Consider the following 24,814-nt stretch of genomic DNA (forward strand, 5'->3'; position numbering starts at 1 on the left):
GTCGCGTGGGTCTCAGCCTATTCACAGTGATGCTATCTGCCAGGAATCTCAGGCGTTCACCTGGGCCCAGATTACATGTCGTGAGTCCCCACAGACATTTCCCAGACCAGAGGCAGTGTTGTGATGTTGTGGCTAGTCCAGCCCTTGCGGTTCTTATGATTACGAGACACACTCCTGCAACAACCATCAGGGAACTTTGGAAAAACAAGGTTTGCTTCTTACAGGTCCTGGAGGGTACCCAGCACATCCAGGGGCCATACAGCGAGGTTGTGGGGAGAGAGAGTAAACCTAGGGTTCTGCCTTTGTTGGGGTTGAGGGTGGGGTGCCTAGGGTTTCCCGGTTTTACTTTTTATTGTTGAATTTAAAACATACAAGTGGGAATTAAAGTGCAGTAAGGGAAAAGCTGGGTCACTCGAGTGCTCAGTTATCTAGGTCACCAAGGGCTTTTGAAAAGGGGAACTTCATGGGTGGGACGCACTGGCTCTTTATCCAGTGTAGGGGGCAATGTGTTTATTAGAGATGGATGTCTTTGAAATGGATGCCTCAGCAATCAAAAGGTTGATGTCAGGCACTTACATTACAATCAAGAAAGCTAATTGTCAGGCATTTACACTACGTGAAGGATTGTACTTGTCAGAGTTTTTGTCCTGAGTTTGTGGAAGCATGAGAAGAGCCAGCAGATGACTATTTTCTAACACCAGTAAGAAAAGAAATGAGGACATGAGAGAGGATGAAAGGAATTGCAAAACTGGAGGACCATTAGCTTTGTAGGTCCTGATGCTGTCAAAAATTTTTTTACAGTAGAGATACTAGAGGGAGTGAGTGGAAAGATAGGGGTGATGGTTGGGGAGTGGGCCCCTCATAATTAAGATAGAGGAAGTTGTTACCACCGTTAGTTACGATCATAGTCAGCCGAGTGGTGGCAGAAGTGGTTTTACATCAGCAGTTCTCCTTCATGAGCATCAGTAAGAAAAATAGAGAAATTGAAGGGCAAGATGAATGGGAACATTGAAGTGACAGAGAGTGACATTGAGCCAGCGGGTAAAGTAATCAGGGATTGAGGGGTAGGGCACCAGTGTCTGTAGATGACTGTAACAAGATGTCAAAAGATTCAAAGCTCAGATATTTAGGAAGGTGAGAAACCTCCATACTGTTCTCCATAGTGGCTGTACCCATTTACATTCCCACCAACACTGCAAGAGGGTTCCCTTTTCTCCACATGCTCGCCAACATTTGGTATTCGTGTTCTTTCTGATGATAGCCATTCTGACTGTATAAGATGATGTCTCATTGCAGTTTTGATTTGCATTTCCCTGATAATTCGTGAAGTTGAGCATTTTTTCATGTGCCTGTTGGCCATCTGCATTTCTTCTTTAAAAAAAATGTCTATCCAGTTCTTCTGTCCATTTTTTAATCAGGTTGTTTGTTTTTTTGATGTTGAGTTGTATGAGCTTTTTATATATTTTGGATATTAACCCTTTATCAGTCATCATTTGCAAATATTTTTTCCCATTCAGTAGGTTTTCTTTTCATTTTGTCCGTTTCCTTTGCTTTGCAAAAACTTTTAAGTTTAATTAGATCCCATTTGTTTATTTTTGCTTTTATTTCCTTTAAGAGATGGATCCAAAAATATATTGCCGTGATTTATGTCAGAGTGTTCCGCCTATATTTTCCTCTAAGAGTTTTACAGAGATCTGATTAAAATCCAGAAGCACTGGCATGGTTGTTTTTTTCTCTCTCTCTCCTCTCTCTGAATCGATCTCTCTTTGTCTGTGTAATGAGTCTCCCTAAGGCATGATGCTGCCATAGAGAGGAGTTGGGTTGAGCATGCTCTGTAGAACAAATATTAACATTTTAAGAAATACATGATCCTTTCTAGCGACACCTGCATCTCACTTCTTGCCAATCTTACAGATGAAATTTTACCATGCCAAGAAACATCGAATACCAAGATGGAACAATGCCATCCAGATATAAGTCTCTGCAGAGTTGATTCTACAGATGGAGGATTGAGGTGTAAGTGTTAAGATGAGATGTCTGCCTGCCTTGTCAGTGTGTAGGCCGTCCATGAGTCTCAGAAGTCTAACAGGAATATCAGACCACTAGTAGGGATACTCACTTGACGAACTCTGTTGCCATCTATGTCTTAGTTTTAGCAGGAGTATTGTTGGGGTTTTAGCTGAAGTGTTATTGCAAGTCTGTTGTTTATTCAAAAAGTGAAAGAAGTAAATATGTCAATTTAAGATAATGTTGTTTTGTAAAACAATTACATTAAAGATCTTGGAATTATATACAATGTTTCTTTAAAATTTCAACGTGATTGTGAATAGTAAATTATTTAAGTTAACTGAATTCCATAAAGTAGGTAAGGTCAGATATTATGCCATTTAAAAAACCACAGTGGAAGCAGTGGTACAAGAAAAAGAAATCTCTTCCTTTTTTTTGTTTTTTTTTTTTTTTTTTGGCGGCAGTGGTTCTCATTCGGAGGATGCCCATCTGGATCAAATGAAGAACTTTTAAAAAGTAGAGGGCACTCTAAGACTTACTGAATCAGAATTTCCAGATGTGAATTTGTGTGTGTGTGTGTTTAAGCCTTGATTGCAACTATAACCATTGTTAAGCAGCCACTCTAGTAGACTGTGATAGTCCACTGACATCTTTTTCTCCTCTCTTTAGCGTGTCAGGCCTGTGGATTTGATTTTGACATGTGTGACTGGGTGTCAGAAACATCTGCTGGGCACACTTCCTGGATGCGCACAAAAGCAAGAGAAATTTCTGTGTTAGAATCTCCACCTCAGCAGCATCAAAGCAGTGATGATGAAGGTAGCAAATAAAAAATCATATGGATTATGCTTCCTTTTTAACTGTTTTTAGTGGTTTCTCTAGGGTTTGTGAAATACATTTACAACTAATCCAAGTCTACTTTCAAATAACTCTATACTTCCTCATGGGTAGTGCAAGCCCATTATAATAAATACTCCTAAGTCTTCCCTCCTTTCCCTCGTATTGTTGCTGTCATTCATTTCATTTCATTATCAAATACATTAGGACTATTACTGTTTTGAACAAACTTATTTTTTCATTAACTAAGCAAGTTGAAAATAAAATGTTTCATTTTACTTTCATTTATTCCTTCTCTGATACTATTCTTTTCTTTATGTAGCTCTGAGTTTCTGAGCTGTATCATTTTCCTTCTCACTGAAGAATGCCTTTTAGCATTACTTGCAAGTCTACTGGCCACAAAATCCCTCAATTTTTATTTGTCTGAGAAAGTCTTTATTTGTATTTCATTTTTGAAGGATAATTTTTGCTGGACATAGAATTCTAGCTTGAGTTTTTTTCTTCTTTTAATATTTTAAATATTTTACTCCACTCTCTTCTTGCTTACGTGGTTCGGAAGAGAAGTCTGATCCAATTCTTATCTGTGTTCCTCTATAGGTAAGATTTTTTTCTTCCTGGAATATTTCAAGCTTTCCGCTTGTCTTTGCAGTTTGGAATACAGTGATTTGCTTCGATGTAGTTTCTTGGATGTTTATCCTGCTTGGTGTTTCCTGAGCTTCCAGGGTCTCTGGTTTGTCTGACATTAATTTGGATGAAAATTCTCAGTCACTGTTACTTCAAATATTGATTCTCTTCCTTTCTCTCTTTCTTCTTCTCATATTTCCATTACGCATATGTTGCACCTTTTGTAGTTTCCCCAGAGTTCTTAGATAGAATCACTCCTTTCTTCACTGTTATTAATTTTTTTTCCTGTCTGCTTTTCAGTTTTGCAAGTTTCTATTGACATATCCTTAAGCTCAGAGATTCATTCCTCAGCTGAGTCAAGTCTGCTAATGAGCCCTTTGAAGGCATTTTTCATTTCTGTTATACTGTTTTTTACCCCTAGCATTTTTTGATTCTTCCCTGGAATTTCCAACTCTCTGCCTACATTATCTTTTTTGCATGTTTTCTACTTTTTCCACTGGAACTCTTAACTTATTTATCCCAGTCTGATAATTCCAGCATCCCTGCCAGATCTGGGTCTGGTTCTGATGTCTCTTCTTTCTCTTCAAACTATATATTTTTTTTGCCTTTTAGTATGCCTTGTAATTTTTGTGTGTGTGAAAGCCAGGCATAATGTACTGCATAAAAGGAATTAAGGTAGATAGGTATTTAATGTGAGCTTTTATGTTTATCCAACTAGAGTTTAGGCTCTGTTTACTGTTGGCTGTAGCCGTTAATGTCTGAGACTAAAATTTCATGTAGTGTTCTTGTTTTGGTCCCACTGTTGTCTTCGGGTTTCTCTAAAGATATCTTCTGAAATAAGGTCTGAGACCCGCAGTTCTTTTGGTACTATTTCCTTGTTATCATACAGGACCACTTTTGATGTGGTGATAAGTTGTGAGGGGAAGGGAAGCATCCTGTAGTCCTATGAATGGATCTCAGTCTTTGATCCAGTGGGGGCTGGATCTGGGTATTCTGCTCCTGTCGTGTGGAAGGTTAGAACCTGCTAGATTAGATATCTCACTTCTCCCAGTTAGGATCTCCAGTCGGTTAGCTGGTTGTAAAGCTTCTCTTGAGTGAAAGCCTTATTAAGGATAACAGGAGAGTCCAGGTATATTTCAAAATGACTACTTTTCCTCTCCCCCAGCTGTAGGCACAAGAGGATTTTTCTCTGATTCTTACTGTGAGAACCTGGTAGGGCTCCTGAAGGTAAAACTCACAAAAGAGTGGGGTCCTCCCTAAGATGGGGCTGCCTGGAGTTTTTAACTCGCAAATGTTTTCACACTGAGCCTCCAGCAGTTCATCAATCACAATCTAGTTTTTTCCACCCCTGTACTTTCCCATACAATTTTGGGATTCTGCTCTTGAAAGTTGTGATTCTCTGTATCTGCTTACCTCACCAATTCTTGCACAGTGGTTTGTACCATGACCTCAGTTTTCCTAGGGGTCTAAGAAGAGTTGTTGATTTTCAGTTTGTTCATATATTTTCTTGCTAAGTGGACAGGAATAACAACTTCCAAGCTTCTTACGTGGTGGTCCAGAAACTGGAAATTTTGCAGGCTTTTTTTCAATGAGATTTGTTCTCTTTCTAAACCCACTTTACTCTTTCCTGCTCTTCTACTTTGTTCCTACCTCCTTGTTCAGCAATTTTATCGTGGTATTACTCAGCAACCCAGAACCTTATCTGAGTAACAATCCTGGTTCAGGGTTTTATACTTGATGGTAATGCTTGGAGTTTTGCACGTACTGTCTCTTAGCCATAGCCCACAACAGTGAGGATAAGTATCTTTCCCACCTCAGTTTACGAGAATGATTTCCAGACCTAATCTTTGACCTCATAGAGAGAATTTGACTCTGTTCATCCAGGATTTTGCAACATTTAAATTAGTCAGAATTCTAGCTACTACAGCCTGCTTCTGGTCCCAACATCCAAGAGTTCTGTGGTTTCAGCCCTGCTCATCACTTGGCATATCTATTTTTTCCTTATCTTTTGAGATGTTTTATCTTGTTTAGTCTGTCTCTGCTTTTGTAAAAATGTGTTTTTATTTTATTTATCATTTCCTTACGTATAGGTCAGAGGAAAAGTATTAACTTATTATATACTAGTTTGATTAAAGGCTAACATGTCTAGTAAATAAATTTCACTGAATTTAAGTTCAGCGTTTTTAGATGTTGCAGGAATATTTGCTCTCTTACAAAGAAATAAAACATTTGAAAGACTTTATCTTTGAAAATTGAAGTTATAAAACATAGAAATATCTTTGTATCTCTGTATTGTGTATATTATTGAGTTCAAAAGCAATCCAAATTGGTTTTAAGAATCAGATGGAAAAAATTGATTGACAGTATTTTTATGTACTATACAATCCATATGTGTAGTTTAGTAGGACTGTAAGTATATGATGCTTCCATGTAGTTTGGTAAGAAAGAGGGCAGTTTAAATTATATTCCCTTAAAAGGTAAAAGTTTTTCTGTGAAGAATAGAAAAAATAATCAAAAGGGAAAATAATTTTGGGAAGAAAGATGAGGAATTTTTGATTAAAGAAAGATTGCATTGTTATATTCAGAAGAATGATCATTTGGTGGCACAGAGATTTTTATATCAGTAGATTTCTTTTTATAAGAATATTGAATTTTCATATTGAAGGTATTGTCAAACTGATTTTAGGAATTAGGAGGAGATTACAATGCATTTTAGAAATCAAATATGGAAACGAAAATCTGTAATTTGTAGTTGATGCAGTCTTTTAAAAACATCGTATTCTTTTAAATAAAATATTTGTGTTTCGAGCTTGATTTGGAAAAGTAATACAATAATTTTGTTCAAACAGAAAGCAGCTAATTTTTTCTAAGTTGCGTTTTTTCCCCTTTATTTTTCAGGTTACTATATATGGGTAGGGGCTAAGCATGCTTCTACTCTTAACCATTTAGGCAGCAGGGCTTATCTAAATAGCTCTGTGTGTCACTGCTTGGGCAAGAGCTGTCATCTTCAATTCTATTACTCTATGGAAAACAGTGTTCTGAGAGTAGGACTGTATAATAAAAAGGTGAGAAGAAACTTGCATCAATTTCAAATTCATTGAATAAATGAAATTTCTATTCTTGGCAACTTCTGTTTCCATTTCTCAGTTGCATGTAGGCTATTCCTTATCTTGACTTTATTTGGGATACCTTTAATTTTTTTTTTTTTTTTTTTTTTGCTTCTGAGGGGTAATTTGTTTTTTTCTTTTCCATTATGGTTTATTGCAGGATATTGAATGTAGTTCCCTGTGCTATACAATAACACAAATGTTGTTTAATTGGTATACGTTTAAAAAGAAGTATTAAGAAGCTGGTTTAGGAGATATTGTCATGTACACTGTGGTAGTTTGCAAAATATTTCATAAAATTGGTAAAATTCATGAAAATACATTAAACACTATGGTGTAATAATATATTTGGGATTCTGTATTGTTAACTCTATACTGAAGCTCTGATGTGATCTGTTCTGGATTTTTGATCTCTGTATACTTAAAGCTGTAAATATGATGGAAGCAAATTACTTGTTCTGGTACAGTAGATACAGTTTTAAAAGATTGGTAATTGCTGATTAAATACAGCCAAATGAGTCATATAAATTAAAAAAAAATGGTGTGCTGGGCAGAGTGAAAGTTGTAGTGGTAATGCTAGTGAATAAACAAATCCCTTTTTTTTTTTTTAACCTAACTAACTGAAAACAATTCTCTACAATTGGGAAAACACTTGAGACACTTTAAGAACTTCTATTGTGAAGAAGAATTTATTTATAGGTAGGAGGAAAAAAATCATAGGGGTAAACAGCAGTTATTCTACAAATGGGAAACATTTGACAATAATTGCAGGAATTCTGACATTGGAAAAGAAAGACAGTAAAAGTATCCAAGCAAGAAGTTTCCTTGGGCTCAGGAATACTTTGGATAAATCCAGTTGAAACTTCTGCATGACGTCAGCCAGATTGATTATTCAACAAAAGTTTGTCATCTGTACTTAACAAGTGCCACTAACCATCTGCCAACAGCATTTTCTTCTATTCTTTTCTGAAGTTTGCAGTGACTTCATAATTAATCCTCAAGTATCAGACTGCTTATTACCAAGATACTTGAACATTCAAGAGACATTCCCCTTTTCTTCTGAGTTCTATCATATCATCTCTCCCTTTTCCTTTTGTGTTGTTTTCGTCATATCCAGTCTTTTTTCTTCTACTTCTCTTTTCCAGACTTCTAAAGCATGAAGTTGAATGACTACTCTCATCAGATGGCCTAATACATTGTCCTTTGTTACCCGGATGAGACACAATTTGTAGCATTTTGTAACATTTTTTTTTGTAGCAATATTTGGCAGTCCACTGCCCTAGAATCTATTTGATATATTTCATTCAATTTGACATGGTGTGGGGTGGGTGGAGGGACAGAAACCTCTCCCTGCCCTTTGTGTAATACTCCAAACTTTCCAGATAATTGAGAGAAATTTTACAAAAAAAAAAAAGAGGTTCAACTTTAACCGTATATGTTATGCCATTCAAGCTTTAAGCACCTTTTAGTTATTATCACCTGTGCCGTGTTCCATGCAACTTGAAATTTTCTGTAATTTCCAAATCCTTCTTCACAAAGGCATAAAAAAAAAGTCTGGAATAATTTTGTTGAGCTTATATTATACTTAAAGATGCTTTAAAAATATACGGTCCTACAATAGTGTTTTTCACATGGTGGGTAATCAATAGTCATTAGATTTTGAATGAGTCACTGTCCTAAGTTTGAGTAGAAACTTGTTATCTGTCTTCTAATACTAAGGATTATTTTAATCTACCCTGAACATCAGTGATGGATTTTAAGTTTCAGTGTGTGGATATGGAGTTTTGAATTATTGAGAGTGAGCAATATCATTCCTCTGCTGGCTCTGGGGTTGCACAAGAAAAAAGTGCAAACAAATTGGCTTCAGATACCACCTCATACAATGAGAATAGACTTACCAAGATTCCGTCTCCCACATTATAGGAAAAGAAGAAGTTAATTATGGAGAACTGACCTAGTGTGCTAATCAGAACCGATTGGGGGTACATCTTAGAGAGTGTTGACTGATGTTTGATCCATTAGTTTACCCAGAATTCTGCAAGGCAGTGTCCAGTCTTTTCTGCCACTATTTGCTGTGCTCTATACACGTAAAACGTTGGTCACCGATGCAAACTGCATCAAAGCACATTTAAATTACAAGTTGATGTTTTATCACAAAGTTAAAAAGGACTTCAAACCTATCATTTAAAAAATTAGCTCTTGATGAAAATGATCATTTACATATTCCATGAATAGAATAACGAAAATAACCCTTAGAACGAAATGTGCTGATGAACCAAGAAATATCTGGTGAGAATGCTGAGGGTAATTTTCTTTATTTTCAGAGTACTTTAGAACCTGAGAAATAGAAAACAGGTGAAAGACAAGTTAACTAAAAAGTTGAAACTTTTCAAGTCAGCTTCAGTGTGTAGCAGTTCTAGTTTGTACCATCGAACTATTCTTAGGATTAAGTCTCTGTCCATCATCTATAAGAAAATAATCATAGCAATGGCCTATCTTTTATCCTGAGGACAGCTGCCATGTCAGTGAGCCAAGGATAGTGGGGGTGTCCAGCTTGTGGTGCCTTTTACATATTTTAAAATTCCCACTGGCAAATAAATAGCAGGAACACATAGTTGGGACAGGAAAGAAAATGCCTTAGAAAATATCTCTTCTTGTATGATACAGATTTTAAAGCTATAATAAGCTCTCCTTGAAGGAAGGTTTTTGCCACAGTACATGGTCCTCTCACCACATGCAATCAAAAGTAGTTAAAAAAAAATAACCTTGAATTTGATACCTTGATTTTTTTTCATTGAAAGGGGGAAGGATAAGCTGATCTCTAAGAGATCTAGCGATAAATATTTTTCTTGAAAGGTAAAATGGCATTATTGATCCTGGTCTAGGGGAATAAAGACATTTAAATAATTTTGATTGATTTTAGGATAATAGAAAATTAGAACATCCCTTGAAAGGCTTTTCGGAACTGAGGGTTTCTTTTTTACATTGACACCTGTTGAAAGTAACTAGATAAGAGTCTGAGAGTAAGGACAAAAATAAAATAAAAGCTGATTTCATTTAGTTGAGGTAAATCCTTTTTCCTTTTCATTGCTTGTGTTGTCAGATAGGATAATGTGTTAAAAAAATTCTGGATTTCAGACACAATATACCATTAACTTCTTGTGTGAAAAACCATTTAAGTTTAGAAAGAACTCTGCTCAGCTTTCTGAAAAAAATGTAAATGCATTCTTCTTCAAGTAGAACGGGGGAATCAGTGAAGAAAGAGCACAATAGCTGTAAATTATCCTCATAAAATTAAAGTGAGGGGACATGGTGAATGCAGCTTGCCAAGCAGTGTCACTAACAGCATCTGTGGAGAATGTCGTGTCTCGATGCTAAATAATTGACGTTGCATTAGAAATTATTGAAAGCAAAATTTGCTGTATTTATCAACTTTTTATAACTTCACTTCATTGTGATGTGACCTGGAAGCTATCAGCTGAAAATGTGTCCCCCATGTATGTTTCATTGTCTTGTGGAAGTCTTAACCATTGATATGAATAAGTAATGGAATGAAGTATATTTTAATTGGTTTCGACTATCTTCTGAAATACTTAAGACTTGGAAATTGGAGTAGATAACAAAGGGCAAAGGACTAAGTTAAAAATAGATTCATTTTTAGAAAATCTTAAGTATGAATGAAATAAGTGAAACCAAGTGAGGAAATGAAGGCCAACGACAGTCTGAAAAAGTATGAGTGTCATGTGTCATTTGAATTACAACTAGATGTCACCTTTCAGTGCTGTTTCCTATCTCTCAGAAGGAGAACACAGAGGTAGTCTCAGAGCTCAACCTGAGACATATTTATGCCACTGTCTGCATTTTCACTATAGTTCATTATACCTGTATTTCACTAAATCTAAGGAAAAAGAGGATTATTTCAGAACATAAAAGCACAGTCGTAAATCATAAAGTCCACTACCATAGGCAAAATTGTGGAGTACATTATAGACTTTTATCGAATATCTGACCTCATAGTATATAGTAACATAATTTTGGATACACTTTGCAACTAGAAAATGATCACCATACAATTGCATGACATAGCATGCTTTAGAAGACATGAAAAGGTCTTTGACTGAGTGACTGGAGAATCAAATAGAAGTATAATCTCCAGGAAACAAGTGTATTATTTGGAACTTGGAATGAATTCTTCCATAGGAAAAAATATGTAAGGTGAGATTGTACAGAAAATATGTCTGATAGCAATTTTTTAACTTTCGTGTTAAATATTTGCCTGCCATTTTTTCTTTCCTGTTATCCTGGCAATATTGCAAAATGAAGTAATGTCAGTGGGATTAAGATATAAATAGCTGGTTTATTAGTTGCTGTTTAGAGTTTTATTTTTTGAAGTGCAGTACTTTATTCAAGATTCCGTTCAAATTTTTGTTCTGTCCTTACTCTCCATCATAAAAAAAAAATAGGCAGCTTTACTATGTAGACATGCTTTATTTCCTTATTTTTAAAAACAATAATTTTTATAGAGCAGTTTTAGATTCACAGCAAAATCAAGAGGAAGGTACAGAGGTTTCCCTTATACCCCCTGTCCCCGCACATGCTTAGCCTCACCCATTATCAGCATCCTCCACCAGACTGGTACACATGTTACAATTGATGAATCAACATTGACATGTCATTATCACCTGAAGTCTCTAGTTTACATTAGGGTTCACTCTTTGTGTTGCACATCCTATGGGTTTGGAGAAATATATAATGAATGACATGTATCCATCATTATATTATCATAAAGAGTATTTTCACTACCCTAAAAATCCTCTGTGCTCTATCTTTTCATCCCTTCCCCTCTCCTTTTCTTCATTTTTCTTTTAAAATGTTATATAGCTTTTTAACCAATACTTTAGATTTCTTAGTACTTAATATCCTACAGGTAGGGTAAAATCTACTGAAATATAATTAGGAGAGCACATATATAACTATGGGAGTAGAATTTGGGGAATGAGTGATGTCTTTTTCTTTGGATCAAAGGAAGAAGAAATATTTTGGACATACAGCATATCAACTCACAGAAAATGGGTGAAAGCAGATGTGTTAATACCAGAAGGACTGAAGACATTTCAGGTATAAAAGGGAAAAACAAGTATTTTTTATCATGAGTTCAATTTTTAGCTTTGTAGTTATGAATTTATCACCCATTGCTTAATTTAAATTAGCATTGAAATTAGGGATGTAGACTTGTATATCTGGGGAGAGCAATTACTTTTCATTGTACCTAGCCCTACTCAGGCGGGCCTCTCACTGTTGTGGCCTCTCCCATTGCGGAGCACAGGCTCCGGACGCGTAGGCTCCTGCATCGGCAGGCGGACTCTCAACCACTGTGCCACCAGGGAAGCCCTAAATTTATTCTTTTAAATGTTCTATTGTGTATCTTACTGTCTGCCTGACATTTCCCTTCATGCATTGCAATAACTAATTTTAGTAGTTAAAAAACCAAATGCAGTTATAGCTCTAGTATAAGTAGTGTTAACATTTATTCTTTTCCTTGAATATTAAAGTAAGCGGGCTGTGAAGATGACCAAACAACAAGTTTGTAGTCAGGGACGTTGTCGGTGGTTAAATGGGATGCTTTCGTCAGATCATGGGTCGTTTCTCAGAGGCCTCAGTGGATCTAATGTGCCCGTCAGTCTTACGTGTGTGGGTCAAGCTGATCAAATAGGAACTTCATTCTTAGTTGTATTTGCTTGCTCTTTAAACAGGCATTTTTCTTAATAATTCTTTAATCTCTATTATTTGTTTTTGGGTCTTTTTGAAGAGATTGTAAGCTCACAAATTGTTCTTTGTTTTTCCCTGAAGATTATTTTTGAAGGGACTATTTTGAGCCAGAAAGGTTTTATTGGGCTAGACGAGCTCTGGGTCTACGCCTGTGCACAGGCCCCATCCAGACAGCTTTGCTCTGCAGATGAATTCACTTGTGCCAGCGGCCAGTGCATCGCCCAGGAATTGGTCTGTGACTCTCAGCAGGACTGTTCTGATGAGAGTGATGAGGATCCAGCGACTTGCTGTAAGTAAATTAATGGTTTACTCACTCATATGCTCACATTCATGACTATGCTTGGATTTAAGAGTCTTTGTCTTGAGCAAGGTACATTTAATTTGTATGAAGTAAGATGAATGTACATTCTCATTCTGAAGCCATCACTACTATTCCTCGTGGGCGTCTCTATCCTACATCTCTATGATGTTTTGGTGCTTTTTGCTAACACTTGAAATCTCTATTTGTTCAACAAATGAATAGTCGTGATTAGTTGTGTGTGTTTGTGTGTGTGTGTGTGTGTGTTGATTAAAGAGGAAAATGGATGGGAGAGGGAACCTATTTGTACTCTTCTCTTTGGAGACATATATTATGGATTGCTAACCTTTATTAAATGTAGGGCTTTTTCTATTCTGACCAATCATGTAGGAAGCTGAGGGGAAAGGGTAAAGAGGAGAAGGGCTGCCATGGCCTTCCAGACAACCATGGTGACATAGAAATCCTGTCAGCCATGGTTAGTATTCATGACTAGGCAAAAAAGCCCAACAACTTCATTTCAGACCGTTTATGGAGAGTCTTTGATAGGAGTAATGATGAGAAATTCCATGACTATTCAAACCTAGTTGTATGAGAAAGGAAATATAATGTAATTTACAACCTACGTGATGGTTCTCATATGAGGTAACTTAGCAACTAAGATACTTGTGTCTCTTTAGAAATGAATTAAAACTAAATGCATCCAATTTTTATGTCACAAACAAGAGGGTTTTTTAATTATTAAAAATTTGACACTTATTTTGCTGCAGTGTTTTATTTTAGTGATATATTTTGTTGAGCAAAAGAAAAGTATGGCAGTAAGATAAATGTCACTTTTTTAATGAAAATGCTTCTGCTGATGGGCAAGTAAGCATTTTATTAGCAGCAGTGGACTGGGGTGTAGAAAAGGGAAGATGGGAAAGCAAGCGAGAAATCCTCTGCCTGTTTGTAGGCAGGAATTCAATTAATTCCTCAGACACCTGGTCTTAACCATAGATTGAAGCAAAATAATCTCCTTACCAATATGATCTCTGTGGATATTTTCGGTGCTCTCTTTTTGTTCATTAAAAAATAGGACCATTTCCTCCAATGTGAGTGTCACATTCCTCTTTATGCTTCATTTAAATGCTTTTTAACAAACAATTTGGTTCATTTCTTTTGGAGAAATTCACCTTTCTAATGGTTTGTATTATTCTCAATTCCAATAACTGAAAGTAAATATATTTCTTATCTTTTCAATTCTACATATGGAAACTTAGCTGCTTCTCTCCTTTTTTTCCTCTGGTGAAGGCTTTCCTTTTAATTGGTTTTCTTAATCGAATTCCACCTAGAGTATTGGTAGATACTTTAGCATTTGATTTTGGACATATTTTCCCATTTCTCCTCCTTTACTGAAGTTTTATTGATTACTTATCTGGCATTTTCCCCATAGAGTATATCTTGATACCATCCTGCCATTTCCTTTGTGTGAATTCAGGGACAGATGGCTGTGCTTATCAACAGATAGTGTTACTTCTTAGTCTGATAAGTATTCCAAACAATGTAAGCTCATTTGACCCAAGAAAACCTGTCATGCTTGCTTGAGATCAACCTTATGTAAGGGATATGACCAAAAAAAAAGGTAGCCGTGTTACATGTTACAAAATATCCATATACTTTGATGTCAGCATGAGTATTTCATGTAAATATTTGTACAATCATTTTTGCTTTGAGGAAATTATTTATATAGTAATTGAATTATTAGAATTGATATAACGTTACACTATTTTCTGCACTAAAGTGTTTAACATTGTGCATATATACACATGCATGCATATGTTATTACAAATTAAGAGGCTTTCCTTTGAAAGTTAAAGCCACTTTGAAACATTTCCCACATACTTTTAAATTTATATTTTACAAATTTGAATTCATTATACAAATTTTTCTTAAAAAGAGAATTTTAAAGTTCATGAAGCACAAGGAAAGTGCTTTTGTATCTTCTTTGTATCTCAGTATAGGATGAATCTCCAGAGTGCCGTAGCTCATAGATATAGTTTGAAATCACCAGGAGTACTGGAGACTCGGTAAATATTAACTCATGAATATTGTCAGTTGGTATCTGTAGTCAGTGTGATTTTTGCAAAAGGCACATTCACTCAGGTGTTCTTTCTTTACCAAGTTCCTCTTACTTTTATACTGTTTTGACAAATATAGTTGATTGAGCCTGTAGCCTAGTGCCTTTTCAAAAGCGGTTAATGGTGAAGGGAAAATGGGTTTTGCCAGAGTTTGCTATATTATAGCGTTACTTCCTTGACCAGCAGTATCAGCGGCAGCATCTGAGAGTTCCTTTGAAATGCAGAACTTGAGGCTATAACCCAGCCTTACAGAATCCGGAGTTTCATTTTAACAATGTCCCAGGTGATTCACCTGCATATTAAAGTTTGAGAACCACTGTGCCTAAAAGACTTCAGAATTGAAGAGATGGCTGAGAGAGAAAACAGGTGGCAATAAAAAAAAAAAAAAAGTAGTCTTAAGAGGCAAATTGGAGGCCTTTCATGATAGAAACAAAACTCCCAGTACTTCACTAATCCCTAAGGGCATTATTCCAAACAATACATTTTAAAATAGTTTTATTAAGGTATAATTATTGTATGAAAATCGGCACAAAATCAATGTATACAGTTTGATAAGTTTGGACATACGCATACACCTGTGAAACTGTCACCACATCCTTCACCTCCAAAGTTTTCCTTGTCCTCCCCTGCCCTCCCCCCACCTCTTTTGTAGTCAGAACACTTGACGCAAGATTTATCTTCTTAACTAGATGGGGCTATGCATGTGGGTGCCCTGGAGGCCAAGGTGCTGGACGGTTGCATGTACCGGGTTGCGCCCCCGCTAGGATCCTTACCCCTATCCGCTGGCAGCCAAAGCCAAGGGCGCGGCTGGGCAGGGCCGCTGGCGGCACCCGAGCCGGCGCTACCCTCCCACTTCCTCTGCACAACCTCGTGGTCTTTCCGGGGCTGCGGTGAGCTGAGGGTCGCCGAGTGTTTCCACATCTCCCAGCGGGCAAGGTTCACGGACCACCTGCCGCAGGTGAGGCCCCGCCTCACCCTGCAGTCAGCAGCCTCGATGGGCCCTTGCAGGTGGACACGCGCCACGACATCTCGGTGCAGCCCTCGCTGGGACGGTGCAGGGGGCTATGCAGACCCGCGACCCCCTGCCCCTGTGATCCCGGACCTGAGGGTGCGGGTGCAGGCGGCTCGGCCTCTCCCGCCCGGCACCCAGGTTGGGGGCCTCCCCAAGCAGGGCATCCCGGTGCCCCGGGACGCGTGCGCTTCCCGCGCTGTCCCGAGTCCTTGCATCCCGCCGCATCACCTTCCTTGAAGGGGCCCAGAGGGCGAGCGGAGCTGGTGGCACCGGAGGGAGAGGGAGGGCCACCATCTCTGACACCCCGAGGCAGGAGAGGTGTCGCCGAGGAAGGCGCCCCAATGGCCGTGGTCCCTAGAGGAGGGCGTGGCCCAGGCCACGGTGTGGGTGATCTGGGAGCCGCGGGAGGCCTGGGGAGGCGTTCTCCCAGGAGCCTGAAGCAGCCGCCTCCGGTGGGGAGGCCCCAGACAGCGTGACCTTGACCGAGGCGAGCTGGCCGCTGCGGGAACAGGTGGTGGCTAGAGCCGGGAGCCAGCGAGGAGCGCGGCGGGCGTTTCCAGTTCTTAGAGCTGGAAGAAGGCTGTGATTACTGCAAGGATGGGAAAGTGGAGGTGCGAGGTGTGAACCCCGCGCTCACGAGGTTTACTTCAAGCAGTTTTGTAGGACTTGTCCGAAGTCATCTAACCCTTACCGAGTGGAGGATGTCACCTGTCAAAGTTCTAAACAGTCTAGACGCTCTTGTCCAGTAAAACTTTGCCAATTCCACCCTAAAAGGCTCCATCCTCACGATTGGTGCAGGAGATGCGCAGGAAACGCCTGTCCTCCACAGCACCTTCAGCTTCAAATACATCGTTCACATGAACATAAAAAAGGCCCTGCTGAACCGGTGTTAGTGGCAGACAAGTGAGCTTTCTTTCTGCTTCTCCCTTCTCAAAATACTTCACAAAAGGCTGTATTTTTGACAAGCATTAAGTATTGCAAAAGTATTTTAAAAGCATTAAGTATTGCAAAACAATTGACAAAAGTGCATAATACAGTATTGTTGACTATAGACATTACCTTGCATAACTGAAACTTTATACCAACTGAATAACATATGAGTGTGAGTATTTTAGGTACCTCATATAAGTGGAATCATTATGCTAAGTGAAATAAGCTAGTCACAGAAGGACAAATACTGCATGATTCCCAACAATAGATTTTTGATCGTTATTAACATGATCCTGTATAAAATAGGGACATTTAAGAATAAAATAAATATGCGATGTAGTTTTAAAACATTTCTAATATAACATGTGCCAGACATATCTAAAGGTATACACTGACTAGCTGAACAACTTACAAAGAAAATACACCCAATGCTTACATGTAGACACACGCTACAAGGTGGCTGACCCTTGAAGACATGCTAAGTGAAATAAGCAAGTCACAATAGGACAAACATTGTATGATTCCTCTTACCTGGAGGAATCAAATTCATAGAAATGGGAAGCAGAATGGTGGTTGCCGGGGTGAGGGGAAGAGAAAAATGGGGGCTAAGTGTTTAATGGGTATGGAGTTTGGATTTGGGAGGATGGAAAAGTTCTGGAGATTCATGATGGTGCTGGGTGTACAGCAGTGTGAAGGTGCTTAGTGCCACTCAACTGTACACTTAAAAATGGTTAAAAAGGTAATTTTTATATTAAGTATATTTTACCACAATAAAATTTTGAATATATATATATATATCTAATTTTCAATCATAACATACAGAAAAAGACTGTACGTTCCAAAAAGGATGGCAGGATTGACAGATGTGTGTTTAACTCAAAACCGTTTGGACAATTCCATGGGGAAAAAAGCTTTTAATTGAATAAATAGGAGTTGTTAGAGCATTTAACCTGCTAATATAAATTGTTACACTTCAAAGGAGAAGCTGGTAGAATATTCAAGTGAAAGAAGCTTAAACCAAGAATCCAGTGCAATGCATTCAATCTTTACCGTGATACTGTCTCTGGATGTCTTCCATATTTTGAAAAATAAATATTGAGTACTAACAATACTTCCTGAGGGTAAGGGAAATACATGTATATTTAGTGGAGAAAAGATCCTTGTAGGTTCTCAATAAATATTAACAAAATGTTTATATATTATAATCATATTAAAGCCTAATATACGCTTATTGAATGGAGCATTCCCATGCACACTTTTTTCTTACGTAATAGAGAACTGATTTACTTCCAAACTGGAGAGTTCATAAATATTTTAATTTTCACGATCCAGAATTTTCCTCAGCCGCCACAATGAAATTCTTTTTCTTCTGCTAATGTGCTTCAGTGGTTACATATGCAAGACAAAGCATTGTCATAATTTAAAAATATTACTCTAACTGATGAACTCAGTGAAATTTCACTAAAATTATGAGCTGTGGCATATCTCATCTTCTGATTAGAGATGGTGAAATGTGTTTTGTAGTCACAGAAGTTTAAATAAAAGCAACCACATAATCACAATCACTGTAATGAATACATTTTGTTTATATGAATACATGATTTTTTGGATTTTGTAAACACTTGATGTTTAACACATGTGGTTTCATAAGACATTTATTAGCTGCCAGAATGTGTTTGGCCTTCCTGGTTTTCTTCAGATATTTATAACTTCACCTTAAATATTTTGAATTATGTAGGGGAAATATTAATGGAAGAACTTCAACCTTGGTTGGAAGCTTGACTTGTATTTTATCGTGCAGTCAAGTTCTAGAATATTAAACTTTAAAACAAGTCCTTTGAAGTGTGCTGGAACGAATGTCTTTGGTAAAAACACCTGAGAAGTTCACCAAGATTTTTACAGAGGTGATTGCACCATTGTGCTTTCATATATCTTTATAGTGATGGATTTTAAAAATTAATTTTCATTTTTCAAAGGACAGTGGTGTTTAGTGTTCTGTGGAAAGTGCAGTGATTGACATTTTAACTGATAAAACATCCGGGTAATGAAAGAAATGGTTTGAACTTTTCTCCTAAAGCCAAATTTCAACATTTATTCAATCCAAAGTTACTTCGTCTTGAAATCTTCTTTACGTTTTTGCAGTTGAGTGACACAGGCACAGATGTGAAGAGTCTGCGGAAGGGTTTGGTGATGCTTGGGTGACTTTCCATTTCCACACTCACTGGTCTTATAGCTATTTCACACCATTGCATATAACAATAAGATTGTTATCTGCATGGACTTGCTTCCTTTGTGAATTAATATATAATTTATTGCCCCAATAGGGCAGTATTGAATTTATTGCCCAAACAGAGTCACTTGAGAGGAAAGAGGAGAGGTATTATTATCCTTGGACAACAGGTGTAAACTGGGACAATCCTGGGCCAACCCAGATGGAAGATTTTCTGTTCCAAGGATGTGTGCGTTTAGGAATTGAGGGTACCCGTGGTGGGGGAGGCGGAAGGAATCCTTGACCAAGTTCACGACCAAGAATTTGCAACTTGTAAGCACATTTCACGGGTCAAGTATATATTTCAAATCTTGTCTATTTCTACATTCTACCAACTGACTTAGAAGAGCTGGGAGGTAGCTTAGCAGGTGGCAAAGTTCACAGAGGACCAAAGAATAGACCAGAGGATTTTCTGGATGCCCAGGAAGACAGTCACAGCTAGGTCATAGGTTCTTAAGACTGTCACAGAACAGAAGAGGCTCTCCTTGGAGCATTCACTTTTTATCAGTAACAGTAGCTTATCAACTCTGTAGCCAGAGCTGTGAAAAGAAACATCCAGAAGCAATAGGTTTCCAGCCAAGTACTATGTGGGTGAACAGCATCTCCTTGTCATGTTGATTCACCATGAGGTGATGTGCAACGTTTTTTCATTATTACATGATAGTTAATTTACTTGTTTTTATTTTGGGGGAAATATATTTAAGGGGAAAATAATATTTGCTTGTAAAGAAAAATATCTTTCATTATATATCCATTATATGACTGTCGAAACAAGCATAGCTCTAAGATCTATACGTTGAATTTACACGTAGAGAAAATTTAAGTGGCCCTGTCACTTACAAAGTGCACTTCAGTGTTTTAAGAGTTGACACGTTAGTGATGAAATATCTGGTCGTGAAACCAGGCCTCCATTTTTATAGAAATTTGAAAATCCTTTGATTATTAAGATATAGTGGGCTTATTCAATATTGCTTATAAAATTGCTCACATTATTTAAAACTGAAAATAATGGTTAAGAGCAAGCATACAGTGAAGCAGTCTTTTAAATTTTGAGACAGAGTCCCAGGTGCAGGGAGGCTTCAAAGTATAAGCTTTGGTGTCAAACAGCTCAAAGCCTGGACATTCCATTTACTAAAACTTACCATAGGTGAGTTGCTTAGTGCTAAAATTTCAAAAAGAAAATCGGGGATAATTATGCTTGCTGTGTAGGGTATTTGTGAAAACAAATGGCAATATATGCAAAATACTTGACACATACTTGGAGCTCAGTGAGAACACATCTATTATTACTTTTATTAAAGATAATAGAATTGTGATGTTAGGGAGCTTGTCAAAACTTTAGGTGTTTTCCGACCAAGAATTATTTTGTCCTCCCATCTGTTATGAAAATGTGTCTGCATAAAGAGAAATACCTGGAAATACGTTTTAAATTAATTGTATTAATTTATCCCCCAAACTAAGATAGGCTGATACTATGATTCTTATTTCAGGAAAAGAAAATTTAAACACATAAAAGCTAATTTCTTGAAAGCACAAATCAAGTTGTTAGAACTTCTGGTGTATGGCCCAGCCCGCTGAAACTTTTGTTTTTTCCTCACTAATTTGGTGAAAAAGCTAGGAAAGGTGCTTAGGAAGCTTCCCCCAAATCCCGACTTTCTCTAGAAGTTGTGCTTTGTGATAAAGGTAGGAACTTAAGTATTTTTCAACTTTTTAGTTGTGTATTAAGAAGGGGAAACAAAGCAAAGTTCAAAATATCTAATTTACCTGCAATGCAAAGTGGCTAGGGATTGTTTTATTTTTTTGAGAAGCTGTTAAAGTAGCTTAATAGAATGAATTCTAAGGTGCTGACCTCAAGCTCTTCAGGTGTCTAGAATTAATTTAAATACCATCCTTTCAAATTTTTTTTAACCATCTCGGCAGGTGAATCTTTTTCATCTTGGCAGGTGAATTGGTTACTCTCTGAAAAGCTGTAGAGTTTCACCCTGTCTCATTAAATGCAATGGAGATGGCCAACCAGGGTGGAATGTGCCAGGCTTGGAAACAGAAGAGTATAGAGGGGCAATGCCTCACACAGCACATGGAACACTTTGTGAGGTTGGAAAAAGTAAAACTATTCTGATGATCGGGAAACATTCTTTACGAAGTGGAGTGACAGTTCTGACTGCCTAAGTTCATTGGCTAACATAGAGTCAGTGTTTCCCTGCTTGCTCCCCCTTCATTTCTCCTTACCAGTTTTCTTTTTGTGCATAACAGCAAATCATGTCAGGTGTGGCTTTGAGTCTGGTTTCTGTGGCTGGGAGCCATTTCTCACAGAAGAAGATTCACACTGGGAATTCATGAAAAGGTTGACGAGTGTAGACCACCATCTTCCTGATGCTGAGAACACAACAAACACAAATCACGGTAGGACATTTTCCTCTTTTCTTTTTCCTTCCCCCCCCCAAAATTGTTGTCTTTCTTTCCTGTTGTGAATGATGATACTATGTGTTTTCACTTCTATCTATAGACTTTATAAATGAAGCTCTGGTTTGTCTTGCTTTAAATTGTCCTGATCAACTTAATAAGTTGTGCTTAATTGAGTTTCCTGAAAGGAGCATTGTTTTAATAACAAAACTTTTCGTTACACTTTTTAAAAGGTTGGATTGAAGGCATGAAGAGGGGAAAAGTCTTCTGGTAATTTTCTCTAGTTGTCATGAATCATGTACAGTAGGGTTGTCTTCTTTTTAGAGCAATCCAAATTTCATAAAACAGAAAGAAAAATAGTTTAATCCTTTTTCTAAGAACAGAGAGTTAGCACTATCTTTAAAATAAATCTAAATACTTGAATGCAATGTAATCACTCTTATGGCTTCTTCGTAATAAACAATCTTACTTCTTCCACATATATACTTTTAATCAGCAGTACAATTTTTACATTTCCCCTTAAAATAGAGCAACCATAACTGCATATGGCATTCCAATAAGGGTTTGTGAAGCTCCAAGGAAAACACAAGGTTTTGTTCTATTTTTGTTTTGTTTGGATAACATTACAAAGGTACATTAGTATCATATTAACTTTATAATAAGGCAACTGTACTGTAGATCCTCTTTAAGCTTGTATAACCCCACTGGACATTATTATATTTGTTTCTCCTTTGAGATTTCCAAAGAAGTATGTGAAAACTAACAGTATTGACTGTGTCTTCAACCACTGGAAACTGGGGTTGGGGAGGATGTTAGGGGATGGAAGGGAGACTTTGGCTATCCATCCGTTATCTAAAACTATAAATGCAGCTTATTATTTAACAGTGGAGTGAGATCTTAATTGTTGCTTTTGTGCCACTGAGTCTCATTTTTCCCTTAAGATTCTGTGACAGATTGGATTAAATTTAAAGTTTATGATAGGAAGGAGACTGTTAATTATTAGAACTATATGTATTAATAGTACATTTCCTCCAAGCTCATATAATGATTTTTTTTTTCCTTTCTCAAACCAGTTATTGAGTATATATCATATTACTAGAGTTGGGTGTAAACAGATGGAAGGATATTTGGGTTGTTTCTAAATTTTGGTGATTATGAATATTCTATAAAATTTGCCTACAGGTTTTGTCTGGATATAAGTTTTCACTTAACTTGAGCACTCTTTCCAATTCCTATGTATAATTAACGTTTCCACTCTGGTTAGTGAAGAGACCCTACTATTTCTGGCCCTTTGTGACCTTGAGGCAATGCTTCAACTGCCCCTTTTAGAAGGTTTTCCTCCAGCCTCAGGTAGTTTCCTTACATCCATGCCCTGGTCAGTACTCAGGTGGAAATTTGTGGGGAGCTCTCTGGAGCTCTCTCTCTTTGCAGCTCTCCCCTCCTGGAACTCTGCTTTATGAACTGTAGCCACTTGAGTCTCCCCGGGGTGCCATCTTTTCAACTTGAGGAGACGACCACACTCCTCCTGGCTTCCCCTCCCTGAATGGCAGCTGGAAACGCGGTTTAGGCAGTAAGCTGGGGAAATTGTATGGCTTAGTTCATTTGTTTCCCCTCTCAGAGATCATTATCCTGTGGTTCTACATTCCCATTGCCCTACATTTGAAAACTATTATTTAGTATATATTGTTTTGATTTCTTTGCTACTGTTAGACAGAAGGCTAAATCTGGTCCCTGATACCCAACCTTGCCTGGAAACAGAAAAAGCCTATTTCTCTTTGTTTTTTTGCTTTATTTCTTTGGTCTGGCTATGCCATAATATATCTAGCCATCCTCGTATTGAGTGACAATATTATGACAATGCTGCAAAATCCGTACTTGTATGCATTTTCTTATATGGGGAGCTTTAATTCTATGCAGTAAAGGACTAAAAGTGAGACTCCTATATTTTTACCAAAAGATATGTACTTTCCCATCAAATTTTAATACTTAAAATTCCAGCAGCAAAAAGGAGTGCTTTTTTCTATTTGCCTACCATCAATAGACATTATATTCTCTTAATTTTTAAAAAACTTATGGATATAAAATGATTTTTTGTGTGTAACCTTGATTTGTCTTTCACTGAAAAATGACTTTTCAAATGTTTCTTATTTTTCAATTTATTTAGATATTTAATTTTGCTGAATATTTGAAGCTTTCATTGCATAGATTTAAAAAATATTTTGCTAATATTTTCTTAGGTTTTTAATATTTTTGCAGCTACTGTGTCACATTTTAAAAACTTAATTTTTTTGGTTGCTGTATATATAAGTACAATTATATTTTTAAATACTGACCTTGTATTCAATGACCTTGTTAATTTTTTTATTTTTACGTTTTTTTGCGGTACGCGGGCCTCTCACTGTTGTGGCCTCTCCCGTTGTGGAGCACAGGCTCCGGACGCGCAGGCTCAGCGGCCATGGCTCACGGGCCCAGCCGCTCTGCGGCATGTGGGATCTTCCCGGACCGGGGCACGAAACCGTGTCCCCTGAATCGGCAGGTGGCCTCTCAACCACTGCGCCACCAGGGAAGCCCAACTTTTTTTATTACAGTTAAGAATTTATAAATGTTTCAAATTTTCTGGGTTCATAATTACTTTGTCTTCAAATAATGACAATTTTACTTCCTTCTTTCTAAATCTTAAGCCTTCTGTTTTCTTTTTGGTTTTATAGCCCTAGATAGGACTTCTGGAAAAATGTTAAATAGAGCTTGTGATAGCTGCTGTACTTGTCTTGTTCCTATTTAGGGGAAAAGCTGTCAGTAATTCAGCCTTGAATGCTATAGTTCCTAAAAGGTTGTTTTGTTTCAGATAAAGATGTTTCCAAGCATAGCACAAGGAGATCAGCTCAGTGCTTTGTGTCCACCTAGAGGGGTGGGATAGGGAGGCTGGGAGGGAGACACAAGAGGGAGGAGATATGGGCATATATGTATATGTATAGCTGATTCACTTTGTTATACAGCAGAAACTAACACACCATTGTAAAGCAATTATACTCCAATAAAGATGCTAAAAGAAAAAAAAAGATGTTTCCTTCTATTCATAGTCTGTTAAGTTTATATATATATACACACACACACACACACTCATATGTAAGCATGTTAAAACTTTTCACGTGCTTTTTTCAGCATATGTTGTGATAATCATATGATCGTGATATTATCCTTTTTGTTTCTAATAAAATGAATGATTTTTCAAATATTAAACCATTCTTGCATTCCTGATCCAAACCTCCTTTCATTGGTTTTATTTATGATTTCTTTCTTCCTTCTTAATGGTAATATTTGTGATTTTTTTACCTAAATTCATTATAAAGTCATTATAAATGTTCTCGCAGCATGTAAGGAATCCCTTCCGGGCAATTGTATTAAGGGGGTGCATCCTTTGCAAAAGGTGAGGTTGAAGCTGGCCTG

At 37.3% G+C, this 24,814-nt stretch overlaps 1 protein-coding gene across 1 annotated transcript in view; it reads left to right on the top strand.

Annotated features, from left to right (window-relative positions):
* MALRD1 (MAM and LDL receptor class A domain containing 1) overlaps positions 1–24,814 on the top strand; it is a 604,410-nt gene that overhangs the window by 71,747 nt on the left and 507,849 nt on the right. The window contains exons 7-12 of the mRNA XM_027121490.1: positions 1,915–2,016; positions 2,677–2,823; positions 6,364–6,530; positions 11,598–11,690; positions 12,423–12,630; positions 21,218–21,367. Coding sequence (XP_026977291.1) covers positions 1,915–2,016; positions 2,677–2,823; positions 6,364–6,530; positions 11,598–11,690; positions 12,423–12,630; positions 21,218–21,367 — 867 coding nt within the window. The remainder of the gene's footprint in view (positions 1–1,914; positions 2,017–2,676; positions 2,824–6,363; positions 6,531–11,597; positions 11,691–12,422; positions 12,631–21,217; positions 21,368–24,814) is intronic.

This window comes from Aethalodelphis obliquidens, unplaced genomic scaffold (genome assembly GCF_003676395.1).
Source record: "Aethalodelphis obliquidens isolate GAN/ISIS:26980383/991018 unplaced genomic scaffold, ASM367639v1 scaffold23, whole genome shotgun sequence".
Lineage (NCBI taxonomy): Eukaryota > Metazoa > Chordata > Mammalia > Artiodactyla > Delphinidae > Aethalodelphis > Aethalodelphis obliquidens.